Raw genomic sequence first — 22292 nt, forward strand, 5'->3', positions numbered from 1 at the left:
TCTCTCTGCCACCGAACAGAACTTTGTCAGAATAAAAGAGTCAAAAGATAAATTTATTTCTGGGGTGCAAGTTGAGCTGTGGGCATCAAATCTCTATTCTCCTCGCTGCCAAAAAAACAAGTCCATGTCTAGTATAGTAAATGCAAATACTAGCTACCAACAAATTAGTAACACAAGAGGTCAAAGGGAGCAGAGAGCTACGTGTTGGACGATGATATATGATTGGAGTGGAATCCACCACCAATTTTAAGTGGAGTTAGTAGTTGTATACACTTTTTAGTTAAAAAATATATATTTTTGAATGTCTTTCTATGTTGTTTTTGGAATTTTTCTTATTTTAATCATAAATAGATAGATTTATGACATGAAGAAAATATGAAATTGTCTGGTCGGTTGTTGAAAGCACTCCATCCATCGCACCGCCAAGGAATGGATCAGTTGTTGGCGGAGGAGCTGCGGGCGTCGGATGGGGATCGGGCGGTAGAAGAGGCGCATTGGACAGATGGGCCCCGCGGCGTCGCTGCGCCTGCGGAGCTGCTAGTTGAGAGTTGAGACGGTGCTGGAGGAGGAGGATCCGACGATGGTGGGGCCTGAACAAGCGGATCTCGATCCGCGTGTTTGCCGGTTGGGGCCCCGTTACGGCATGGTCCATGTTCATGGGAATCAGAGTGGGGGTGTAATTCCTGGTATTTAGCGCGTCTCACCAACCACGGCCTAGCCTCATAATTTTGCCAACTGTCTTCGTGCTTTATCGTGTCGTACTCGTCATGCTTTGGATCCATTTTCCTTCCCAACTTGTCTGTCGTTTTGCATCTACGAAATCACGCTTCTCTCTAATTACTTGGGGCAATATATATATGTTTGTCCAATTCATCACCAACAGATCTTAATTAATGCCTACAGTTTGGCATGTTTTCCCTCGAATCTTCTGTTTCTCTCCTGTTTCTGTCTCCTGAATTAAATTTGTAAAAGTTTGTCCCAGACTCGAGGCCGAGTTCGTCGGTCTCCCCGAACTATGAAAAAGAAAGATATTGTACAGAATGAATAATCGTAAATTTATTTTAAATCTAGAATTTTCACAAATTTATATAATTTCGAACTTTGATACAGTAAAATGAATATATCAGCCATCCAAAAACTTATTTTAAAAAATAGTTAAATATTATCCATAACAAGTAGATCTGGAATAAAGATACACGAACACTAAGTAATTTGTTAAGTTTAGAAGTCAGGTGTTAATTAATTTGCGGTGGTTATCTGTCAACTTTAGGAAGCAACCAAGAATGCGTTGCTGTTACAACTTACGATTGCGACCGAAAGAAGAAGGAAAAAAGGGCAAATTAAACTTTAATTATACATCATTATCAAAGCATTAGCAGCTAGTTACCGATGCAATTAATGATGAATTATATCCATTTAATTAAGTAGTCTATAGGATAACAGTTCACCGATGAATGAAAAGAATGTCTGCACTCCATTAAAGCGGCAGATTAATTGGTGGTCGTCATCATGTAACTACTGCTTTCGGCCTTCAACAATTTGAATAACGAGTCGCATTTAGATTTCACGGCATGCTTTTCGTGATTCGTCGATTACCATGACTCTATATTATAACGGGCCGAATGGAATTTGTCTGAACAGTTAGAACCACTACACCAAACAGAAGAATTAGCCTTGGCCCAAATAATCGCATCACTTCCATGCTGAATGAGAAGCCCACAAAGGCCACCTAAATAAATGTGGCTCGGCACCTTAAACTTCTCCTTCCACGCTGGCCAGATCGTCGTTGAACTCGAACCCAAGCAAAACGCGGTTATTCGACACGCGGCGCCATCCTGTTCATTGGACACGCTGTCACGGCGGAACCTAAACGCGCAGTTTAATTCAATTTATTGCCCGACGAAAACCGAGGGGGCGGAAACAAAACGCGGCGCTCTGGGAAGGGTTTCTGAGCTTCTCCGGCAATCGAGCCAGAAAGGGCAAGACGTCGACGAGATGATTAAGGCCGGACCCATCGCTGCTTCGCTCGCGGCTTCCTTCTCTGCTACTCTCGCCGCCGCGGCCACTCCTTACGTCTTCGCGGTTATTGCCCCATCCGTCCCCGCTAAAGAGGTATGCATAACCTGATCTCCTGTTGATTCATTAATATTGTTTACGGATTGGTGATGGATTTGTGCGATTAGGGATCGGGATCGCTGAAATATGCTTCGGGATCTGATTCGAAGCGGAGCGCCGAGGACAAGTTCGTGCCGAGGTACGACGGCCTCAGATTCATTGAGACGCTCGTCACCGCGCACCGGTGATCCACTTTTCCTTCTCGACGCTTCATTCCATTTCTCGCCCCTTCTGGAAAATTTTCCTCTTTATTCTTCATTTTGATTGTGATTTGGTAGCGTGAGATTGCTACAAGAAGTTTTTTGTTTTTAGGACCATAGATAGCTTGAAACGAGTTTTTTGTTCTAATATTTAGGAATATTGTTCCTTATCGCTTGCAAGAAATTTTTACCCGTGTTAATTGTTTTTTGATATTATTTAATCGTTTGTTTTATCATACAATGAACAGAAACAAGGGAACAAGTAGAGATTGATTCTGCTTCCTTGTCTATATCATTCATTTTATTGTATCATCTTGTATTTTCTTCAATGGACATAACTCTTGGGTACAACTACTTGGAAAGATCAAATGCTGGGAAATTCATCTAATATGAGAAACGATAGATGAAATTTACTCTCAGTTGGTAAATATGGTAATATATGTTGCAGCCTTAGCCTTGTCTGAGATAGAAGACTGAATCACATTCTTGATAAATTAGATTGCCTGGTAGAAGAATGGATAATCAAGAACGTGTGTGTTCTTACAAAAATTTGTATAAATTAAACCAACCTTGCACAATCTATCTTCTTCAATTTATTTGTCCTCCTCGCTTGGTCCTTGACCATAACACCTCCTGCAGGGGGAACAAAGTTCAATTTGCTTCTCACCACGCTGGACGATTTCCTCCGTCTCCCCATGTTCTTTCATGTGCAAAGAGAAGGTGGTGGAGCAATCATTAACTCTCCCTTTTCCTAAAAAAAAAAAAATGAGAAGGTCATTCTCTATTTATTGATTAGAGAAGATGCCTTCTCTTATTGGGTAGATTTGAGGGCAAGCAAAAAAAAAAGGCATTTTCTATTTCTCTCTTGTTACTTGATTCTTTCTATACAATACAAAAGAGTTGTCACCATGAATGCAATTATCTATCTCAAATCCATCAAGATAGCCTTTGGTGCTGCCCGGGTCCTCTACTGACGACTGGCTCAAGACCAAGCAAGTTGAGTGACACCAGATGACACCTTGCGACAGAAAACTTTGGTTGTCAAGTCCCTTTGACCTCCCTGTCTCCAAGACATCAAATAGGTCAAGTGACACGTACGCACTGAAACTTGTGCCTTGTGGTAGGTCAAGCCAAGTAATACGGTGAGGTGAGGAAGACATGCATGAACAAAAGGGACAGTTGGCAGGCGTACAGGAGTTCATAAATGGGAAGGCTTACATTGATGTAACTCTATCGTTAACTCGGCTACACCTTGGGGACAATGGGAAGGCTTACACATGAGTTCATGAATGGGTGAAGACCAAGAGAAAATGAATTGCATTTTTTTTTTCAAATGGAAACTCCTGTCAGGGGAGAAAATGACTTCCTCCTCTCTCCCTCCTTTTTTTTTTCTAATAGAATTCCTTTCAATATCTATGGTTCTCTATCGCGGTGTGTGTGTATATATATATTGTAATCATAATTTTTCATCTTGCCAAATGTAGGAACATCCAAAATATAATTTTAAAGAGAATATTTTCCTCAAACAAAAGCGACCTATGATATCTATTACTCTAGCTCCTAAATCTCACTAATTCTCCATTTTAAGTTTTTTTGTCTGCTTTCTTTGAATTCCACAAGATAACATTTCTCATTTTGCATTTAATTAATTTCGGAGTAAGAAATTAAGGACACACAGTCAATGCAAAAAATTTTAAAAGCCAACCGAGCAAAGAAATTAAGTTTTAATTATTACATTTGCTGATAACCATCATGCACAACATTACTCAATCGAATAACTAGCAATCAAGTGCTTTTAGATATTACACACAAAAGTAATATGGAAAGGAGAACCTTCTCCGACACAAACGCTTCACGCATATCTCCTAAAAAACATGAATTATTACGCAGCAACTACATGCATAGTATTGGCTGCCCTTACCTTCATGCAATACATATCATCACATATCATCTTCCTCTATGGCTTATTCTGATTCGCCTCGGTGTGTGGGTGGCCGGGATAGTATCCTCCCGATGGTGCCGGCTTGTACGTTGGTGTCGGTGGATTATAGTATCCTCCAGATGGTGGCTTGTACGTCGGCGGCGCCGGCTTGTAGGTCGGTGTCGGTGGGTTATAATACCCTCCAGATGGCGGCTTGTACGTCGGCGGCGCCGGCTTGTAGGTCGGTGTCGGTGGCTTATAGTATCCTCCTGACGGCGGCTTGTACGGTGGCTTGTAAGTGGGCGTATAGATGGGATAGTGATGGTGGAAGTCAGGCTTGGGAGGGAAGGTTAAGTGTGGAAAATGGAAGGGTGGGAATGAGTACTTGGGTTTTTTGTGCCAGGGGTGTTTGTAGTAGTGTGGCAAGAAGGTGGCCGAGACGCATGTCGCCGAGGCGAAGGACAGCTTCCCGGCAGCGCCGAAGATGCCCTTAGATTTAAGGATTAGTTTGCTGGAGGGGCTGGTGAGTCCATTCTTGTCGGGGCAGGGCGCGTTGGGAGCGCTGTGGAGCTGCATGAAGCATTCTTGCTTGAGCTCGCCGTTGCTTTGCAGGAGGTCGCTCGGGAGCTTGACGTTGAAGTTGCCATTGCCATCGACAGCGCCGACAGATTTGGTCTCGTATTTCTCGACGTTGCTCACTTTGCATTTTATGACTGCGCGTAACCCTGCATACATATATGCTAAAGTATAATTAATTACCAATTCAATTGTAAATTAGAAACATAGTTAGACTGATTGGTAATGGTACGGTACCTTTGGCTGCATTCTCACTCTTGATGTTCTTCTGCGCACAATCTAGACACTCGGTTGAGCCGACAACCACTGTTTCAGTCGGCGTCGTAGCACTTGAGCATGAGGCGGCCACCAACAACAATACGACTGCACCAAAGACAATCGAAATGAGGCTCCGTGGAGTCCCCATGATCAGAACTACTCAGAAGAGACAATGCTAGATGCGATATGGATGTGGAATGGTGGAAACTCTGCGTCCCAATTTATATCAACTCCAGCTATATACACTGGACAAGGTATTTAAGGCAGTCACATGTGATGAGGAGGTGCAATAGAGGGGAGGTTAATCCCACCGGTTTTGCAGTTTTATGCATTGAATGAGGTGAGGTCTCATCGATCAATCACTTACGTCCATTATATTCACTTCATGCTCTAAGTTATAATAAGTTCCTGGAAACTCCTCCCTTTTATCTCAACACTCAATTTACTTTGCTACGTCAGAGGAGTATGCATATTAATATATACTAGAATTAGTTATAGTTTTCGAATGTAAATGCTCTTTATGTGTTTGTAATAAGTCAAGTGCACTTGGATGGAATTTTCATAAGGGTTTAATAATTGTTGTCAGAGAATAGATCGTCTGTATTCGTTTACAGCATGCGTACTAGCTAATGATGATTGCCAAATACGTCGACGTTCTTTAAAGTCACTGAATGGAAGTATGGAACAGTTACTGTGCGCAGGCAGATCGTGAATGGCCAGAATGCAATCATATATATATATTCATGAGATAGAATTTTCTGCTCGTGAAGGTTGTGATTTTTGACGTAGATAGTTTCACATTGCTGACGAGGGTTTAATTCAAATGGTTTGCCAAAAATTACTGTGGTAGATAGAGGAATTAAACTGATTAACAGCGAGTTAAACAGAGCGTGGAAAGGATATATGTTTATCCAGTAAATTAAACACCATCATAAATTAAATTAAAGAAAACAGCTCAGTGAAAGAGACTTCCCACCCAAGCTCTCCAACTAATTCTAGCTAGCTAGTTTGTAAAGGAGAGTGGTCGGATAAGATATACTAACCCGCCAACAAAGTAGGTTTGCATTAAATTTAAATTGTCATGTTGCTTTCATGCAGTACTGAATTAGCAGTACGAAATGGAAATAATACAAAATAAGGATTGATCGCAAAGCATAATTATTTAATGTATGGCTAAGACTACAGCTTTCATTGCCTTTGATGTATATATATGTATTGGACTAGGAGTTGAATTAGTATATTAATTATGGAGCATGCGTGCTGACTGCTAAATAAGCCAAATACATGGTCTTTCTTTTTCCTGCATGTGAGTTATTTCTTCTCCTCTCTTACAATTATCTCTCTTGCTTAACCTTTCTTGGGTCCCCAACAAACCTCATTGATGGCAGGCATCTTTTATTACTTTTTTTTAGCATAGATTGTTTTTTGGTCGAAAAGAGAGTTAAATGAAAAGAATCTCGATCAAATCGAGCAAGCTGCCTCAGCTTTCCAAAGAAATTGCAATCTCAGATCACGTATTTGATAAAAAATTCCACTGGGAGTACTGAAAGGTTTTCTTAACATAATTAAGGTGAATATGAAAATTGAGTCCATATATAGCTAATAATTTGTCTTTTGGTCACTACAAAAAAATAACCAATCTGCGACGAAATCTGGGACGAATTTTAACAAAAAATTCGTCCCAAAAAATTTGGCGACGAATTTTGCAACGAAATAAAATTAGTCGCAATCAAGTCGTCGCCAAAAATCTGCGACGAAATCCTCACAATTGTCGCCATTTTTTGCGACGAACTCAAAATTTCGTCGCCAAATTCGTCGCCAATTGGCGACGAATTTTAGAGTTCGTCGCCAATTGGGGACGAAAATATTTTCGTCGCCAATTGGCGACGAAACTGTTTTTGTCGCCAATTGGCGACGAACTCTAAAATTCGTCGCCAATTGGCGACGAACTCTAAAATTCGTCGCCAATTGGCGACAAAAACAGTTTCGTCGCCAATTGGCGACGAATATTTATTCGTCGCCAATTGGCGACGAACTCAAAAATTCGTCGCCAATTGGCGACGAATATTGGGTTTCGTCGCCAATTGGGGACGAAAATGTTTTCGTCGCCAATTGGCGACGAAACTGTTTTCGTCGCCAATCGTCGCCAATTGGCGACGAATTTTAGAGTTCGTCGCCAATTGGCGACGAATTTGGCAACGAATCTTGAATTCGTTGCAAATTACGATAAATAGTAAACTTACGATATATTTGTGACGAACTGGTATTCGTTGCTAATTTCGTCGCCAATTGGCGACGAATCCTATATTCGTCGCAGATTTCGTTGCAAAAATAAAAAAAAATTTCAATGCAATATTCGTTTTGGTAATTATCCTGTATATACAAACAATATCGATCCAATCGGATCGATTCATAAATACATGTAACCTGTAACAAACAAGCAAATCAAATCTAATACAAATAAAACAATAACATCCATTCATTTCATCCAAATATCCATAACATACATGAATCCATAACAAACAAATCATCCATATCCATAACATCCATATCCATAACATCCAAATATCCATAACATCTACAATCCAATAATTATACAATCCAACAAATAAGTACATTAGACATGTATGTACATGTCTATAAGTCTAACCAAGTCACAACATCATAATACAGGAAGGCAAGAGACAAAGTACTGGTGCAAACAAATCAGAAGATATATGAAGACAAGATAGAAGAGATCATCGTAGTCCGCCAGAAACTCTGCTTGATTCTCCATCACTATCTTGTCTTCGCCTGCATAGAAAAATAAGATAAAGAGAAAGTATCATTCTTTAAATTAAAACTAATACTAAAATCTATAAATTAAATATGTAAAGACTAACCTTTTTTTTTGATTTGTTTATAAAAACCTGTGTAACAAAAAAACAAACAGTAATAGGAACTCCTCTGGTGTCGAAGGATGAAGGTAAAGGCACAAAAGTTTCAATTAAAGCTCTTGTCTGAGAATGGTCAAGCAACTCAAACCAGAAGTGTTGAGGTGTATAGTAGTTATCCTTGATAATCCCCTTGAATTGGTTCTCTGTGAGGGTGCCAATATATTCTGATGCATCCGTAAAATCAAATCTGACTCCAATTTCTTTAAGTTCTTCTGTGTATTTCGTTATCTTTTCACCCTCCTGTTGGACCGTTAAATCGAGAAACTACAGGAGGGTGAAAAGATAACGGAATACACAGAAGAACTTAAAGAAATTGGAGTCAGATTTGATTTTACGGATGCATCAGAATATATTGGCACCCTCACAGAGAACCAATTCAAGGGGATTATCAAGGATAACTACTATACACCTCAACACTTCTGGTTTGAGTTGCTTGACCATTCTCAGACAAGAGCTTTAATTGAAACTTTTGTGTCTTTACCTTCATCCTTCGACACCAGAGGAGTTCCTGCAAAAATATTCTGACCTGCAGCATCAGTTACCATCCTCTTGCGTTCTGCATTTTTCCTAAATCCACAAATTCAAACATATTAACATATATTTCATTAATAATTTTTTTTTAAATCATCAACACTTGTTATAACGTTTAGGGTTTAAGAGGTTTAGGATTTAGGAGGAGGATTTAGGGTTTAAGAGGTTTACGATTTAGGAGGAGGATTTAGGCCTTAGGGTTTAGAATTTAAGATTTAAGAATTTTTAAAAGTTTATGATTTATAGGTTACGTGTTTACGAGTTTAGGTTTTTATGATTTAGTGATTTTTTAAGGTTTAGGGGGTTTTGGGTTTAGGTTTAGGTTTTAGATTTTAGTGAATTTTGAAGGTTTAGGGGGTTTAGGATTTTTGGGTTTAGTTGTAGGTTTAGGGTTTAGTCTTTAGTCTTTAGGTTTAGGAGGTTTAGGGTTTTTGAGTTTAAGTTTAGGATTTAAGATTTATGATTTTTTAAGAGTTTAACATTTATTGTTTAAGAGTTTACGAGTTTAGGTTTTTATGATTTAGTGAATATTTAAGGTTTAGGGGGTTTAGGATTTTTGGGTTTAGTTGTAGGTTTTAGGGTTTAGTCTTTAGTCAAATTATTTTTTAAGGTTTAGGATTTTTGGGTTTAGGATTTAGGGTTTGAGGAATTAGGGTTTAATAGATATAGGATTTAGTGAGAGGATTTAGGGGGTTTAGGGTTTGAGGAATTAGGGTTTAGTGTTTAGGGGCTTTAGAGTTAGTTTATGATTTATTGTTTAAAGGTTTACGAGTTTAGGTTTTTATGGATTAATAATTTTTTAAGATTTAGGGGGTTTAGGGTTTTTGGATTTAAGATTAGGATTTAGGGTTTGAGGAATTAGGGTGTAAGAGGTTTAGGATTTAGAGGGAGGATTTAGGAGTCTAGGGTTTGAGGAATTAGGGTTTAGTGTTTAGGGGCTTTAGAGTTTATGATTTATTGTTTAAGGGTTTACGAGTTTAATTATGTTTTTATGGATTAATGATTTTTTAAGGTTTAGGGGTTTAGAATTTTTGGGTTTAGGTTTAGGATTTAGGGTTTGATGAATTAGGATTTTGTGTTTTTTCTTTGAACAGGAGAACTAATTAACAGATGTAGGAGGCGTCCATGTTTTTTTTCCTACTAGAGACACCAATTTAATATACAACATCATCTAAATTATAAATCACAAAACAGAAATAAATTTAAATTATTTGCTAAGTGCTACAATGATGTCGATCACAATTGGTTGAGAAAATAATTCAAAATCTATACAATTAAACATTCAATGTACAAAAAGTTATTGGATCTAATTATCCAAAAGTTAACAGGCATTTGAAGTTTAACAGGCAATATAGACTAATATTTTGGGCATATATAGTCTTCTCACTATTGTGATAACATTTCATCATGCTTGTTCTTGTTAGTTATTAATAGACTTTCAAATGTTTGCTCAAAATTACAATAGAACAGCACTAATGCAGCAATACTACTAATTGAAGGTATGCAAGGGCCGGCCAGGGCCTGCCAGCGCCGGCCAGGGCCATCCAGCGCCGGCCAGGGCCATCCAGCGCCGGCCAGGGCCGCCCAGCGCCGACCAGCGCCGGCCAGCGCCGGCCAGGGCCGCCCAGCGCCGGCCAGCGCCGCCCAGCGCCGGCCAGCGCCGCCCCGCCGCCCAGCGCCGCCGCCAGCGCCGCCCAGCGCCGGCAACCGACAGCCAGCGACGGCTAGGGGCGGCCAGCGACGCTCGCTCGACGGCGAAAATCACAGCAGAAAAGAGGGAAAGCTTACCACGTGAGGAAATCCGACGGTGAGGGAGAGATCCGGCGACGAGGGAGAGAGATCCGGCGATAAATCGCGAGAAAGATCCGGCAGAGAAGACAGAGAGAACCGACGGCGAGGGAAAGAGATCCGGCGGCGAGGAAGAGAGATCCGGCGGCGAGGAAGAGAGATCCGGCGGCGAGGGAGAGATCCGGCGACGATCCGGCGAGAAATCGGGAGAAATCGCGAGAAGAGAGGCGAAAGAGGTGCGGCGCTGTGCGGCTGTGCGCGTGGGAGAAGAGAAGTGTTCGGACTTAGGGTTTTAGTTAAGTATTTTGCGACGAAACATAATTCGTCGCAAAATTCGTCGCCAATTTGGCGACGAAAAAATGAATTCGTCGCCAAATTGGCGACGAAAACCATATTCGTCGCCAAATTGGCGATGAAACATTCCATTCGTCGCCAATTTGGCGACGAATACAGTTTTTTGTCGCCAAGTTAGCCTCACAATAAAGAAAAACGTGTTCGGCTAGGGTTTTTCGCGACAAAACCTTATTCGTCCCCGAATTCGTCGCCAAATTAGCGACGAATCTCATTGTTCGTCGCCAATTTGGCGACGAATAAACCAATTCGTCGCCAATTTGCGATGAATACTCGGTTCGTCGCCAAGTTAGCGTCACATTAAGGAAAAAATTGTTCGGCTAGGTTTTTTTCCCAACAAAAACTTGTTCGTCCCCAAATTCGTTGCCAAATTGGCAACGAATTTGATTATTCGTCGCCGATTTGGCGACGAACGTCATATTCGTCGCCAAATTGGCGACGAACCCAATCTTCGTCGCCAAATTGGCGACGAATAAGATGTTCGTCGCCAAATTAACGTTGGATATGGAAAGAAATGTTCGGCTGTTGGGTTTTTTGCAACAAATAAATAAATCGTCGCTAAATTCGTCGCCAATTTGGCGACGAAAAACGTTTTGGCGACGAAAAATATATTCGTCGCCAATTTGGCGACGAAAAATATATTCGTCGCCAAATTGGCGACGAAAACGTTTTTCGTCGCCAAATTGGCGACGAATATATTTTTCGTCGCCAAATTGCGACGAATTTTGCGACGATTTATTTTTTTCCAACGAACTCAACAACGAATTAAGTTAGTTGCTAAATTGGCGACTAATATTTGTTTCGTCGCTAAATTTGTTGCAGATTAGCGACGAATTTTGTATTTGTCCCAAATTTCGTTGCTAATTGGCGACGAAATTTGTTCGTCCCAAAAATTCGTCGCAAATTACTTGTTTTTTTGTAGTGAATCTTCTCTCAATCCTTCCGACAAATCAAATTCAGATTTTCTTTTCGTGCTATTTGGTGTGCTATGTTAGTTCTTGAGGGGTAAGTTAGGAGGAATGAAATTGATAAGGTTTGGAGAAAATTTTATTTCATCTTCGAGTCTTGGATATCCTTATTAAATCTTATCACTTATGATATGATCGCTCTAACGATATTGAATTTTTTCTCCCTCATTTTTTTATTGTATGTTTAAGGAATTTCTTTAGTTTCGTATAACATAGGATAAGTTGTGGTTAAGCTTAAAGGTGCATGTGGGATTAAATAAGCATTCGTCTAGAAGCTCACATTCGAGGTGGAATTTTCTTGCTTGTTTCACTACACCTACCTTGTGCATAATCTAAATTTGATGAAAATAAATATTATGAAATATCTAGTTAATTTTGATCTTATCTCTATTCTTACTACTTGATTATTTCTTATCATAGTAGTTGCCTTCTATTTTGGTGGTATGTGCAGAAAAAGGGGTATCAGAGGAAATCAGGTTTGACACCTACGCATTCCCCTTGGCCTTATGCACAGAAGAGAGGGTATTTGAGGAGACCACGTCTGACAATCTAGTACGTCCTCTGTGTAATCGTGCAAAAGAGAGAGTATCGGAGGGGACCAAATCTGTGACACCTACGAATAGGTCCTTCTTTGGGCACCAGTGTGCTATGTTAACACTCCAAGGATCCGAGGCAAAGGCCCAGGATGGAGCAGAATGAGATAGAGTGGTTGAGACCATAAGCTTGAAATGGTCGTAATGGAACTGGCCGAGATGAGGTCGGCCAAGACGAAGTGCTTGATGTGGCAGCTGAGACAAAGGTCAACCGAGATGAGGTCGGTCAAGACGAAGTGCTTGATGTGGTCGAAACGAGATCGGCCGAGACGAAGTGCTTGATGTGGTCGAGACGAGGTCGGCCAAGATAAGGTCGGCCGAGATGAGGTGCTTGATGTGGCCAAGACTAGATCGGTCGAGATGAGGTCGGCCGAGATCTTGGGGAGCCCGCTGAGGGGGTCTGGGTCGAGCCCAAGTGGTTCCCTTGATATGGCTAGCTCGAGCTTGAACTGGTTGGTCGATTGGACCTGGTGTAGTTGGGGTCGTATTGACTTGTGCTACTTTGACTGTCAACAGACTATTGACCTTCGTCCATAGAAAGGTCACGTCATCCTTACCCTCTGTATCAATTAGCTTAGGAGTGTTGTTCATTTAGGATGTTGACACCGGTCATGCTTAGCAACCAACCTTGTCTCATACGAGACGAATTGCCACGAAGTAGAGTGGAAGCACTTGACCCACGAATAAGTAATTTGTACTAATAGTTTTCATCAAATTAAGTTAGTGATTTTATTAATCGTAGAGGTTTTTTTGTTGCAAGGCAAGATAAAAGAAATCAGAGGAAAAGAGAAAGCGAAGAATGTCGTCTCTAAATCCTACGGAAGGTTAATTTATATAATATATGCTTGATCTGAGACAAGTAATATATATATTGTGGCTAACTGTTACTATATATCTTGCTGTGCAAATAAAAAATATATACGATACAGAGACGACGAGCTATGCACGGCTGTGGAGACGTCTACAGAAGTCTTCTCCAGGAAGGGACGATAGACCTCCATCCTCAAGTACCCCTAGCTACAACAGCCTCAGTTTCTATAACCCCTTACTGAGCGTACGTGATCGATGCGGTTTCAAAGGGCGGGCCAACTCCGGCGCTTTAGGTGGTAACGCCGTCGTTGCCTGCAACTTTACCCCGTCTCCCACCTAATTTAACATCAGACAGCTAATGAGATGGTGTTTCTGATTGATTGGTGACTCAATATATGATATGTGTAATAATTAATGTAACGTGATCATTTGCTTTTTCTGAGTTTTTCAATCAAAATGATCGATACAACGATTTGCAAACTGTAGGATGGACGTTAATTAAAAGAGTAACTCTACGACAACGTCCAAAGCTAGCTAATTAATAAATCTGCTATATATATAGCTAGATTTCGTTAATCAGTTATATTTAAATCTATACGACATGTCACGTGTTGACTGCCAATGAACGTGCTTGTTCGTTTGTTGTCATGGCTGACTGTTGCGTGACTGACTTTGTCTCGCAAGGATAAGCTTCGAAATTTGGCCCAGAGAGGATAAGCACTCATTCGATGCTGATAAAGACTCTGACTCAGTCCTCTGTCATCCTTCCTTTATTACAGATCTTCGTCTTATCCACAAGTCTGACTTCTCATAAGATATTCAACAAATTTATCTCCACCACTCGAGCTTAGCGAAGGTCAACATCCAATTCACGTTAATTTGATATGTTCGTGTATTATGGATGAGGTATCACTCTATCAGCTGCCACGTGCCATTGCATAATTGAGAAATTAACTAACAACGTGTTCCACTGCCTTAATTTCTTTATAGAAAGCAGAGACTTCCGACCTCTTCCTCCTAGTCTGTCGCCATGGCGCATGCTCTATTCTCCTTTCCCACCCACTTCCTCGCTTCGCCACGCGCCCATGCCGCATCGAGGCCCTCATTCGTCGCCGCTGCCGGAGCTGCCCCACCCGCCTCCTCGGCGTCACTCTACGAGGTCCTCGGCGTTCCCGCCAACGCCACGAACTGCGAGATCAAGGCTTCGTACCGGCGGCTGGCGCTCGAGTGCCACCCGGACGTCGGCGCACCCGCCGAAGAGTTCTTGCGCCTCCACGCCGCCTACGCTACGCTCTCCGATGCCGATAAGCGCGCCGACTACGACCGGCAGCTGATGGCGCCGGATCACCATCTCTGGCGGAGGAGGTCGACATACGCAAGCACGAGCTCATCGATGTCGCGGGGAATCCGCCGGCGGACGTGGGAGACGGACCAGTGTTGGTAGGGGAACCGTTGGATATATCAGATGGGATTTCTGGATACAAATAGATATATATTTGAGTATTTAGCGTTCTGAACCGTTGGATCAGATGAGATTCTGGATTCCCTTTTCTGGATACAAATAGATATATATCTGAGTATTTTTGTAAATAATTTTAAATATTATCGAAGTAGAAAAATAAAAGAAGAGAAAAAAGTCTCCTCCACCTTTTGTTGGGTTGTACTTTTCGTGATGAGTCCTTATTAGGGTACACTGCTTTAAATTTTAAATTTAGATTAAATTTATAAAAGCTTTAATTTATTTTCATCTTGATTAGCTTTAATTTATGAAGTTAAAAACTTTCGCAGGAGTCCACGTCGAATAGCTTCTTAGATTATAAGGACGATCGAGAAGAAAAATTAGAGTGAAGAGATTAGAAAATATATTTTTTTTCACAAGTATATATAACCTAAATTAAGGGAAGGATAATTAAATTATATATCCTGACAAGGAATGATTTGATCGTTTCTTACTTGAGTTCATCATCTTCGTTGCACCACACCACAACATAAAATCCCTCAAAATCCATTCAGTTTTAAAAGGATTATTTTGGGGAAAAATTTAAATTCATGAAAACTATATTGTGAATCTAAATTCATGAAAACTATATTGTGAATCTAAATTCATGAAAATTTGCGATTCACAATTTTTTTTAATATATTGTGAGATCACCACATCCGTTTGCGTTACGTTGGGAAACAATATATAATTGACGTCGGCAAATAAATTGTATTTTAAATCTCCCTGCCACCTGACACGAACATATATAATTGCAGCCATCCAAAACGTGATAACGTTGCTTTCCAGTCAGTCAAAAACAACACACGGAGTGCACAATGTTTTTTTATTTTATTTATCAATTAAAGCATCTGATCTGATGCAATACAATTCGAGTTCTTATTTATAACATCGATCATGTTCGATCCTAGCTCATGACTGGCTATCCCTACTGAAAGATGCATGTTCCATGGGCTGCAACATGAAAATAAAACTATAATTAATTAAGTAAACCTTTTTGCGATAATTGAATGTTAATATACTTTCATGATTAATTATGGAAATAAATTAAACTCGACTTGATTTAATTATCTTACATGGATCGGTTGAGGTTATCTTTGCGTCGCCGCCAAAATTGCATGTCGTTGGGTTGGAGGCGCGCTCCTTGTAGTAACGGTTGTAGACGAAAGATACATGATTTCGTACGGTGTCGGGTTGGAAACAGGCTCCACCGGGCTTAATCGGGCCACAATCTACGACGTGGCATAGTACCTCCATATCTTTCTGTTGGCTGTCAATACTCGCTGAGGGATTTCCCACGCACCATGTTGCCTATATATATAATTAAAATCAATCAAATATATATACCTAAGAATAACTATCTTATATTTTATTTATTAAAATAAAATAGCTAGTTTTATAAAGTTATCATGATTGATTTATAAATTTATCCTCGTCTAAATTTAATTCAGAACTAAAACAAAAACAGAACTTACAGCATTCACTCCAATTGCGTTTGGATCTACAAGAAAACAAAATGTCCATAATTAAAGTAGTTAAAGCACAAGAGAGGATGATTTTATACAACAAATTGAAAGAAAGAAAAAATAAAGAGGAAATAATCTATACACGATGCACAAATCATACCTATGCAAGCAAATAAAATTGCGAAGAGGGTGAAACAAAACAATGCATTCATCTTCGTATTTTTGGTGGGCTCAACAAGAATTTTGTGGTTGTTGGTGTTGCTGTGGAAATTGTAACCTACATCTCCTCCATATATACACAAAAAAATATCTCTCTGTTAATATTTGCTAAAATGGAAAAGGCAATAACTACTGATTTTAAAAAATCAATCAATCGATACCTTTTAATGATTTGACATATTTAAATGAAATCATAGGTTATTATAGTAACTAACAGGCTGTATATTATAATTAAAATAAAATTATTAAAGCATATTATTAATTGGATATAATAAATAATGGGAATTTGTTTGGTTAATTATCAATGATATACTATAATAAATGTTTATTTAATGTATAATAATATTATATTATTATATAATTACTAGAATACTTGTCATACATTGATATAGTATTACTATAGTATTATCAAACTATTATATTAAAATATATAACAAGGATAATAATTAATAATATAATAGTGAAGAATAATAATAAGGTTAATCACTATGAACTTGCCCGATACATGAAAATTTTAGGAGTTAAATGAGGCAAATAAATCTTATCTCTAATAATTGTCATTAAGGCTATATTATTATTGGGTTTGGGCTCAAACTTAAGTTTACTGTTATGATTTATTTTACTACATCTGTATGTGGTTGTTGCACTTATTTGATATATGATTGTTGTATTATGTGACATTACATGTATTGTTTGAATTTGCATGATTCCTATTACCTGTTATGTAGTATTGACCTTTTTTTATTATATATTACCCTGAGAGAATATTGTATATCTTTGATATTCATGTTGATATATATGTTGTGTACTTTTATCTAATATTTTACTGAGTATTTTATACTCATTACCCAGACCCTGGGGTTTCCTTTCTTTCTCCTTAGGTAGCAAAATAGGGATATTATCTTGAAGTTGGGAGTTTTGCCCCCATCTTACAGCAGGAGGAGTTTGATTTCTTTCGTGTATTTGGATTTCTATTTTGGATTTTTGTTCGTATTTGTGTGGACTTGGAACTTGTTATAAATCTGTTATGGAATTTCTATTATCGTGGATTTATGGAGTTTTTACTTTGTTTTGTTATGAAGTTTACATTTGTGAATTGTTATCTTGTATGAATTTTCATATATACGCTATTGGTTTCTTGTGATGGTGTTATATCATGCATAAGTTAGAATATAGTTTGTGGTCGTGTGAGTCATTATTTATGTATTTAGTATTTTTTATATACTCGGTGGTATGTGGATTGTGGTCGTGTGAGCTTTATGTTAAATATATTTAAGAAAGTTGAATTATTACAGAAGAGATATTATTTGAATTTCTGACCGCAGTCTCTCGGAATATGACATTTTAAAACTAAAGATAAAAATTTTAAAATTATTCTATATGATTATCATTTTTAAGAAATCATCTTCCCTGACAAAAACCTTTTTTTTTTTAAGAAAATAAAACTAGATGATAACAATCCGATCAAATAAGATTAAAATATATTTTTTTGAAGCAGTCCATTTAATTTTTTAGGCCATGAAGGAACTAAAATTTACTTTGTCATCTTTCCTACCAGAAACTGCACCACCGCAACTCCTCTGTTTTTTTTCCCCTGCAAAAAGCGAAGAGTGAAGGATACTACGCACAAACCCCCAACTGTAAAAGCAAGGGAACCCTAGCCTACGATAGAGAGGCCTGAAAGCATCTCTTCTTTTAACATAAGACTACTGTAGGTGATAGATATGAGCCAATCCATGAAAGAAGGGTAAAGATCTCCAAGGCCTGCCCATGGCATGAAAGAAATTCTGCGTACCCATCTTTTCATTATGATAAAATATATAGAGAGTACATGAGTATTTTTAGGCTACAAATTAAGATGAATATTTACATTCTAATAATGTAGAGATTATTTCTATAATCTAACCAGGTAAATATTTACATCTAATAATAAAAGATTTATAGAGATTATTTCCATAATCCAGAGATTATTTCCATAATCTATCACACCCCCACAGTCGAAGCGGGAGGTTGTCGTACGTTGAGGCTGTCTCGAAAATCATCAAAGAGTATGCGCGGAAGTCCTTTAGTGAAGATGTCGGCAATTTGATAACGGGACGGAACATGGAGAACACGCACCTGTCCACGAGCAACTTTTTCGCGGACGAAGTGGATATCCATTTCAATATGTTTAGTGCGCTGATGTTGAACGGGATTTCCTGAGAGATAGATCGCACTAACATTATCACAATAAACCAATGTGGCCTTATGGACCGGATAATGGAGTTCCAAGAGAAGGTTTCGGATCCAACAGGATTCGGAGACAACATTAGCTACCCCTCTGTACTCGGCTTCAGCACTAGATCGAGACAGAGTAGGTTGACGTTTAGAAGACCAAGAGATTAAGTTGTCTCCAAGAAAAACACAGTATCCAGAAGTGGAGCGTCTAGTATCGGGGCATCCACCCCAATCAGCATCAGTGTAAGAGATGGCATCCCTCCAAACGGCAACATACCTCTTAAACATTCTCCCTAGCAAGATACTCTCTAATTATTCCCCAACTCAATTTCTTTACCATCGGGATCCTTCCTATACACATTTACGAGTTTTTGGGTGTTTATGTTATCCTCTCTTTCCCTCCACCACAATACATAAATTACAAGCTCGTTCCACCCCTTGTGTTTTTTTTGGGATATCCGCTCAATCATAGAGGATATAAGTGTTATGATTTGTCTAGTCGTAAAATAATTATCTCTAGACATGTCATTTTTGATGAGTCTAACTTCCCGTTTGCGAACCTGCATGCTCCTTCTTCCCACTCCTATGATTTTTTGAGTGACGGTCTGCATCCCCTTTTGCACCATCATCTTCACAGTCAATCTACCCCAGTTCATCAGCAAGAACAAGAGTCTACTATAGTTCGCCCTTCTCAATCGGCTCCAAGCATACCCCACCCAGAACCTGTTTCTTCTCACCCATCTATTTCATCTGGGTCCAACAGCACTTCTCCACAACCCAATCCACCTACAACAACACATCCATTAGTCTCTTCACCTAGCCCACATCATAACCAAACAAGCCAAGCATTGCCTCGGTCCATTACAACCCGCAGCATGCATGGGATCTTTAAGCCCAAACATCAATTCAATTTGACATCATCGGTTACACCATCCCCTATTCCCCGTAACCCAAAAGCTGCCTTGTCCGACCCGAATTGGAAAGCGGCCATGTCAGATGAATATGATGCTCTTATTAAAAATAAGACGTGGGAGTTGGTGCCTCGTCCTTCTGATGTTAATGTTATTCGTTCAATGTGGATTTTTCGTCATAAAAAGAAATCTGATGGTTCTTTTGAGAGGTATAAAGCTCGTCTTGTTGGTGATGGCAGATCACAACAAGTTGGTGTAGATTATGATGAAACATTTAGCCCTGTGGTGAAACCAGCTACTATTCGGACCGTTCTCAGTATTGCTTTATCAAAATCTTGGCTCATCCATCAGTTAGATGTTAAAAATGCATTCTTGCATGGTCAGTTACATGAAACCGTCTATATGCATCAGCCGTTGGGTTTCAAAGACCCTGTACATCCAGAGTATGTGTGTCTATTGAAGAAATCTCTATATGGCCTTAAACAGGCCCCTCGGGCTTGGTATCAAAGGTTTGCTGACTTTGTCTCCACTATTGGTTTTTCCCATAGCAAATCTGATCACTCTCTATTTATTTATCAAAAAGGAAATGACATGGCATACATTCTTCTTTATGTTGATGATATCATTCTCACTGTCTCATCTGATGCACTTCGCCAATCTATTATGTCCCTCCTTGCTGCTGAATTTGCTATGAAAGATTTGGGCCTTCTCAGTTATTTCTTGGGTATTACCGTTACACGGCATGCGGATGGGTTATTTCTTTGTCAACGTAAATATGCTGAGGACATTATTGAACGGGCCGGCATGACCTCTTGTAAGCCATCATCCACACCGGTAGATACTAAGGCTAAACTGAGTGTCTCTTCTGGATCTCCCTATGAGGATCCTACACATTATCGCAGTTTAGCCGGAGCATTACAATATCTTACATTTACGAGACCAGATATATCTTATGCTGTGCAACAGGTTTGCTTACATATGCATGACCCGAAGGGTGAACATATGAATGCTCTCAAACGAATTCTGCGATATATTCAGGGCACTCTTGACTATGGTTTACATCTTTACAAATCTTCGATTTCTGGTCTCATCTCTTACACTGATGCTGATTGGGGTGGATGCCCCGATACTAGACGCTCCACTTCTGGATACTGTGTTTTTCTTGGAGACAACTTAATCTCTTGGTCTTCTAAACGTCAACCTACTCTGTCTCGATCTAGTGCTGAAGCCGAGTACAGAGGGGTAGCTAATGTTGTCTCCGAATCCTGTTGGATCCGAAACCTTCTCTTGGAACTCCATTATCCGGTCCATAAGGCCACATTGGTTTATTGTGATAATGTTAGTGCGATCTATCTCTCAGGAAATCCCGTTCAACATCAGCGCACTAAACATATTGAAATGGACGCTGCTGTTGATGTCCACCGTTGTGGTTGTTGCTACCACGACCTTTTCCTCTACCGCCATCATATTTTTTTCGATTATTGTTGTGGGTCTGACCACGTTTCTGACCATTATTGTTGCGGTTTGATATATTTCCAGAACGTGATATCGAGCTTCGGCCATAGCTAGACGCAGGATCAATAGAACCGTTGGTGGTGAGGAGGGCGGTGTCTGCAGCATTGGAGGCAACGGCTGCCTGTTTAGCCTTTCGAGTTTCCTCAAGGATTAACCTCGATCGTGCCTCATAAAAAGAGGGTAAAGGATTACTCTGTTGAATGAATGTAGCAACACCATCGTAGTTCTCATTTAACCCTGCAATTAATTGAAGAACTAACCGTTGATTTGAAACCGGTGCACCGACGTTAGAGAGTTGATCGGCAAGCATTTTGAGTTCTTGACAATAGGCTGAAATATTAGGATAATCGTCCATCTGAACTTGAGTGAATTGATTTTCTAGGTAAACAGCACGAGAAGTTTTGTTATCTTGGAAAATATTTTGCAATCGCTCCCATGCTTGTTGTGCAGTTGAATCCGGTTCTAAGATGGTGTGCAAGAGATCGGAGGAGATCGTACCATAAATCCATTGAAGAACTATTGCATCCAAGCGTGACCATAATGCTTTCTCAGTCTCGATAGCCTCTTCTTGTTCCGTCTCGGTTGACTTTGATTTCGGTGGAATAATATGATCGATAACTTGATATGCTCGGCAATGGATTTTAAACAACTCCGCCCATGAAGAATAGTGTCCCTTTTCCATCTCTAAAGTAATAGAGATGAAGTTCTTGACATTGTTAACGGCCAGAGCAGGGTGAAATTTGGTTTGATCGGCCATTGATACAAGTAGAAGGAGAGAGCAAGAGAGAGAAGGATGAGAAGGTGGAGAAGAAAGGAAGTTGGAATGGCTAGGGCTCTGATACCATGAAAGAAATTCTGCGTACCCATCTTTTCATTATGATAAAATATATAGAGAGTACATGAGTATTTTTAGGCTACAAATTAAGATGAATATTTACATTCTAATAATGTAGAGATTATTTCTATAATCTAACCAGGTAAATATTTACATCTAATAATAAAAGATTTATAGAGATTATTTCCATAATCCAGAGATTATTTCCATAATCTATCATGGCATGCACCAGCACATATCACCTGAGATTCCATTCTGCCTTTGCCTGTTGCTTTTAGCAAAAGACAGAGCTTCAATTGTCTGCATCATCTTTGCTCGAGACAAAATCATTAACCAGTTTGCTGTCTTCGAACAAAAAAGTAGAGATTTTTTATTTTTTCACCGATGCATATGCACTCCGTTGTACATTTTTGTTGTGAATTATATATATATATCAGTGCTAGCGTCGGGTAACAGCTGTCGAGTTTCTTAGTCGGACTCCAATGGCAATGCGGACACTGTTGGCGCGTGAATATAATGAAGCATGCCTGTCATTGTACATCGTATTTTCTGGTTAAAGTGTGGCCACCTCGTGTCATTGTAAG

The 22292-nt window shown here is 39.6% G+C and overlaps 3 protein-coding genes across 3 annotated transcripts; 2 read left to right on the plus strand and 1 right to left on the minus strand.

Moving 5' to 3' along the window:
• Positions 1-1912: 1912 nt before the first annotated feature.
• On the plus strand, positions 1913-2614 carry LOC141824645 (uncharacterized). The gene is made up of 2 exons (XM_074711968.1): positions 1913-2112; positions 2184-2614. Exons 1-2 carry the CDS (start codon positions 1996-1998, stop codon positions 2301-2303), a joined length of 237 nt encoding a protein of 78 aa, XP_074568069.1. The 5' UTR covers positions 1913-1995; the 3' UTR covers positions 2304-2614.
• Positions 2615-4081: 1467 nt separating this feature from the next.
• Positions 4082-5268, minus strand: LOC141825709 (proline-rich protein 2-like). Its single transcript, XM_074713094.1, has 2 exons — positions 5050-5268; positions 4082-4961 (listed from the first exon to the last, which is right to left on the minus strand). The coding sequence occupies exons 1-2, from the start codon at positions 5216-5218 to the stop codon at positions 4273-4275; spliced, it is 858 nt and encodes a 285-aa protein (XP_074569195.1). The 5' UTR covers positions 5219-5268; the 3' UTR covers positions 4082-4272.
• Positions 5269-14008: 8740 nt separating this feature from the next.
• Positions 14009-14693, plus strand: LOC141824952 (chaperone protein dnaJ 11, chloroplastic-like). The gene has a single exon (XM_074712299.1). The coding sequence runs from the start codon at positions 14078-14080 to the stop codon at positions 14489-14491; it is 414 nt and encodes a 137-aa protein (XP_074568400.1). The 5' UTR covers positions 14009-14077; the 3' UTR covers positions 14492-14693.
• The last annotated feature ends 7599 nt before the right edge of the window (positions 14694-22292 follow it).

Source organism: Curcuma longa, chromosome 3 (assembly GCF_044706935.1).
Source record: "Curcuma longa cultivar G26 ecotype Majalengka, Jawa Barat chromosome 3, ITB_CL_G26_1.1, whole genome shotgun sequence".
Taxonomy (NCBI): Eukaryota; Viridiplantae; Streptophyta; class Magnoliopsida; order Zingiberales; family Zingiberaceae; genus Curcuma; species Curcuma longa.

Coding starts and splice junctions, on each gene's coding strand:
- LOC141824645 (XM_074711968.1), top strand. CDS start 1,996: ATGATTAAGGCCGGACCCATCGCTGCTTCGCTCGCGGCTTCCTTCTCT. Junction 2,113..2,183: donor CATCCGTCCCCGCTAAAGAG/GTATGCATAACC, acceptor TTGTGCGATTAG/GGATCGGGATCGCTGAAATA.
- LOC141825709 (XM_074713094.1), bottom strand. CDS start 5,218: ATGGGGACTCCACGGAGCCTCATTTCGATTGTCTTTGGTGCAGTCGTA. Junction 4,962..5,049: donor GAGTGAGAATGCAGCCAAAG/GTACCGTACCAT, acceptor ATATGTATGCAG/GGTTACGCGCAGTCATAAAA.
- LOC141824952 (XM_074712299.1), top strand. CDS start 14,078: ATGGCGCATGCTCTATTCTCCTTTCCCACCCACTTCCTCGCTTCGCCA.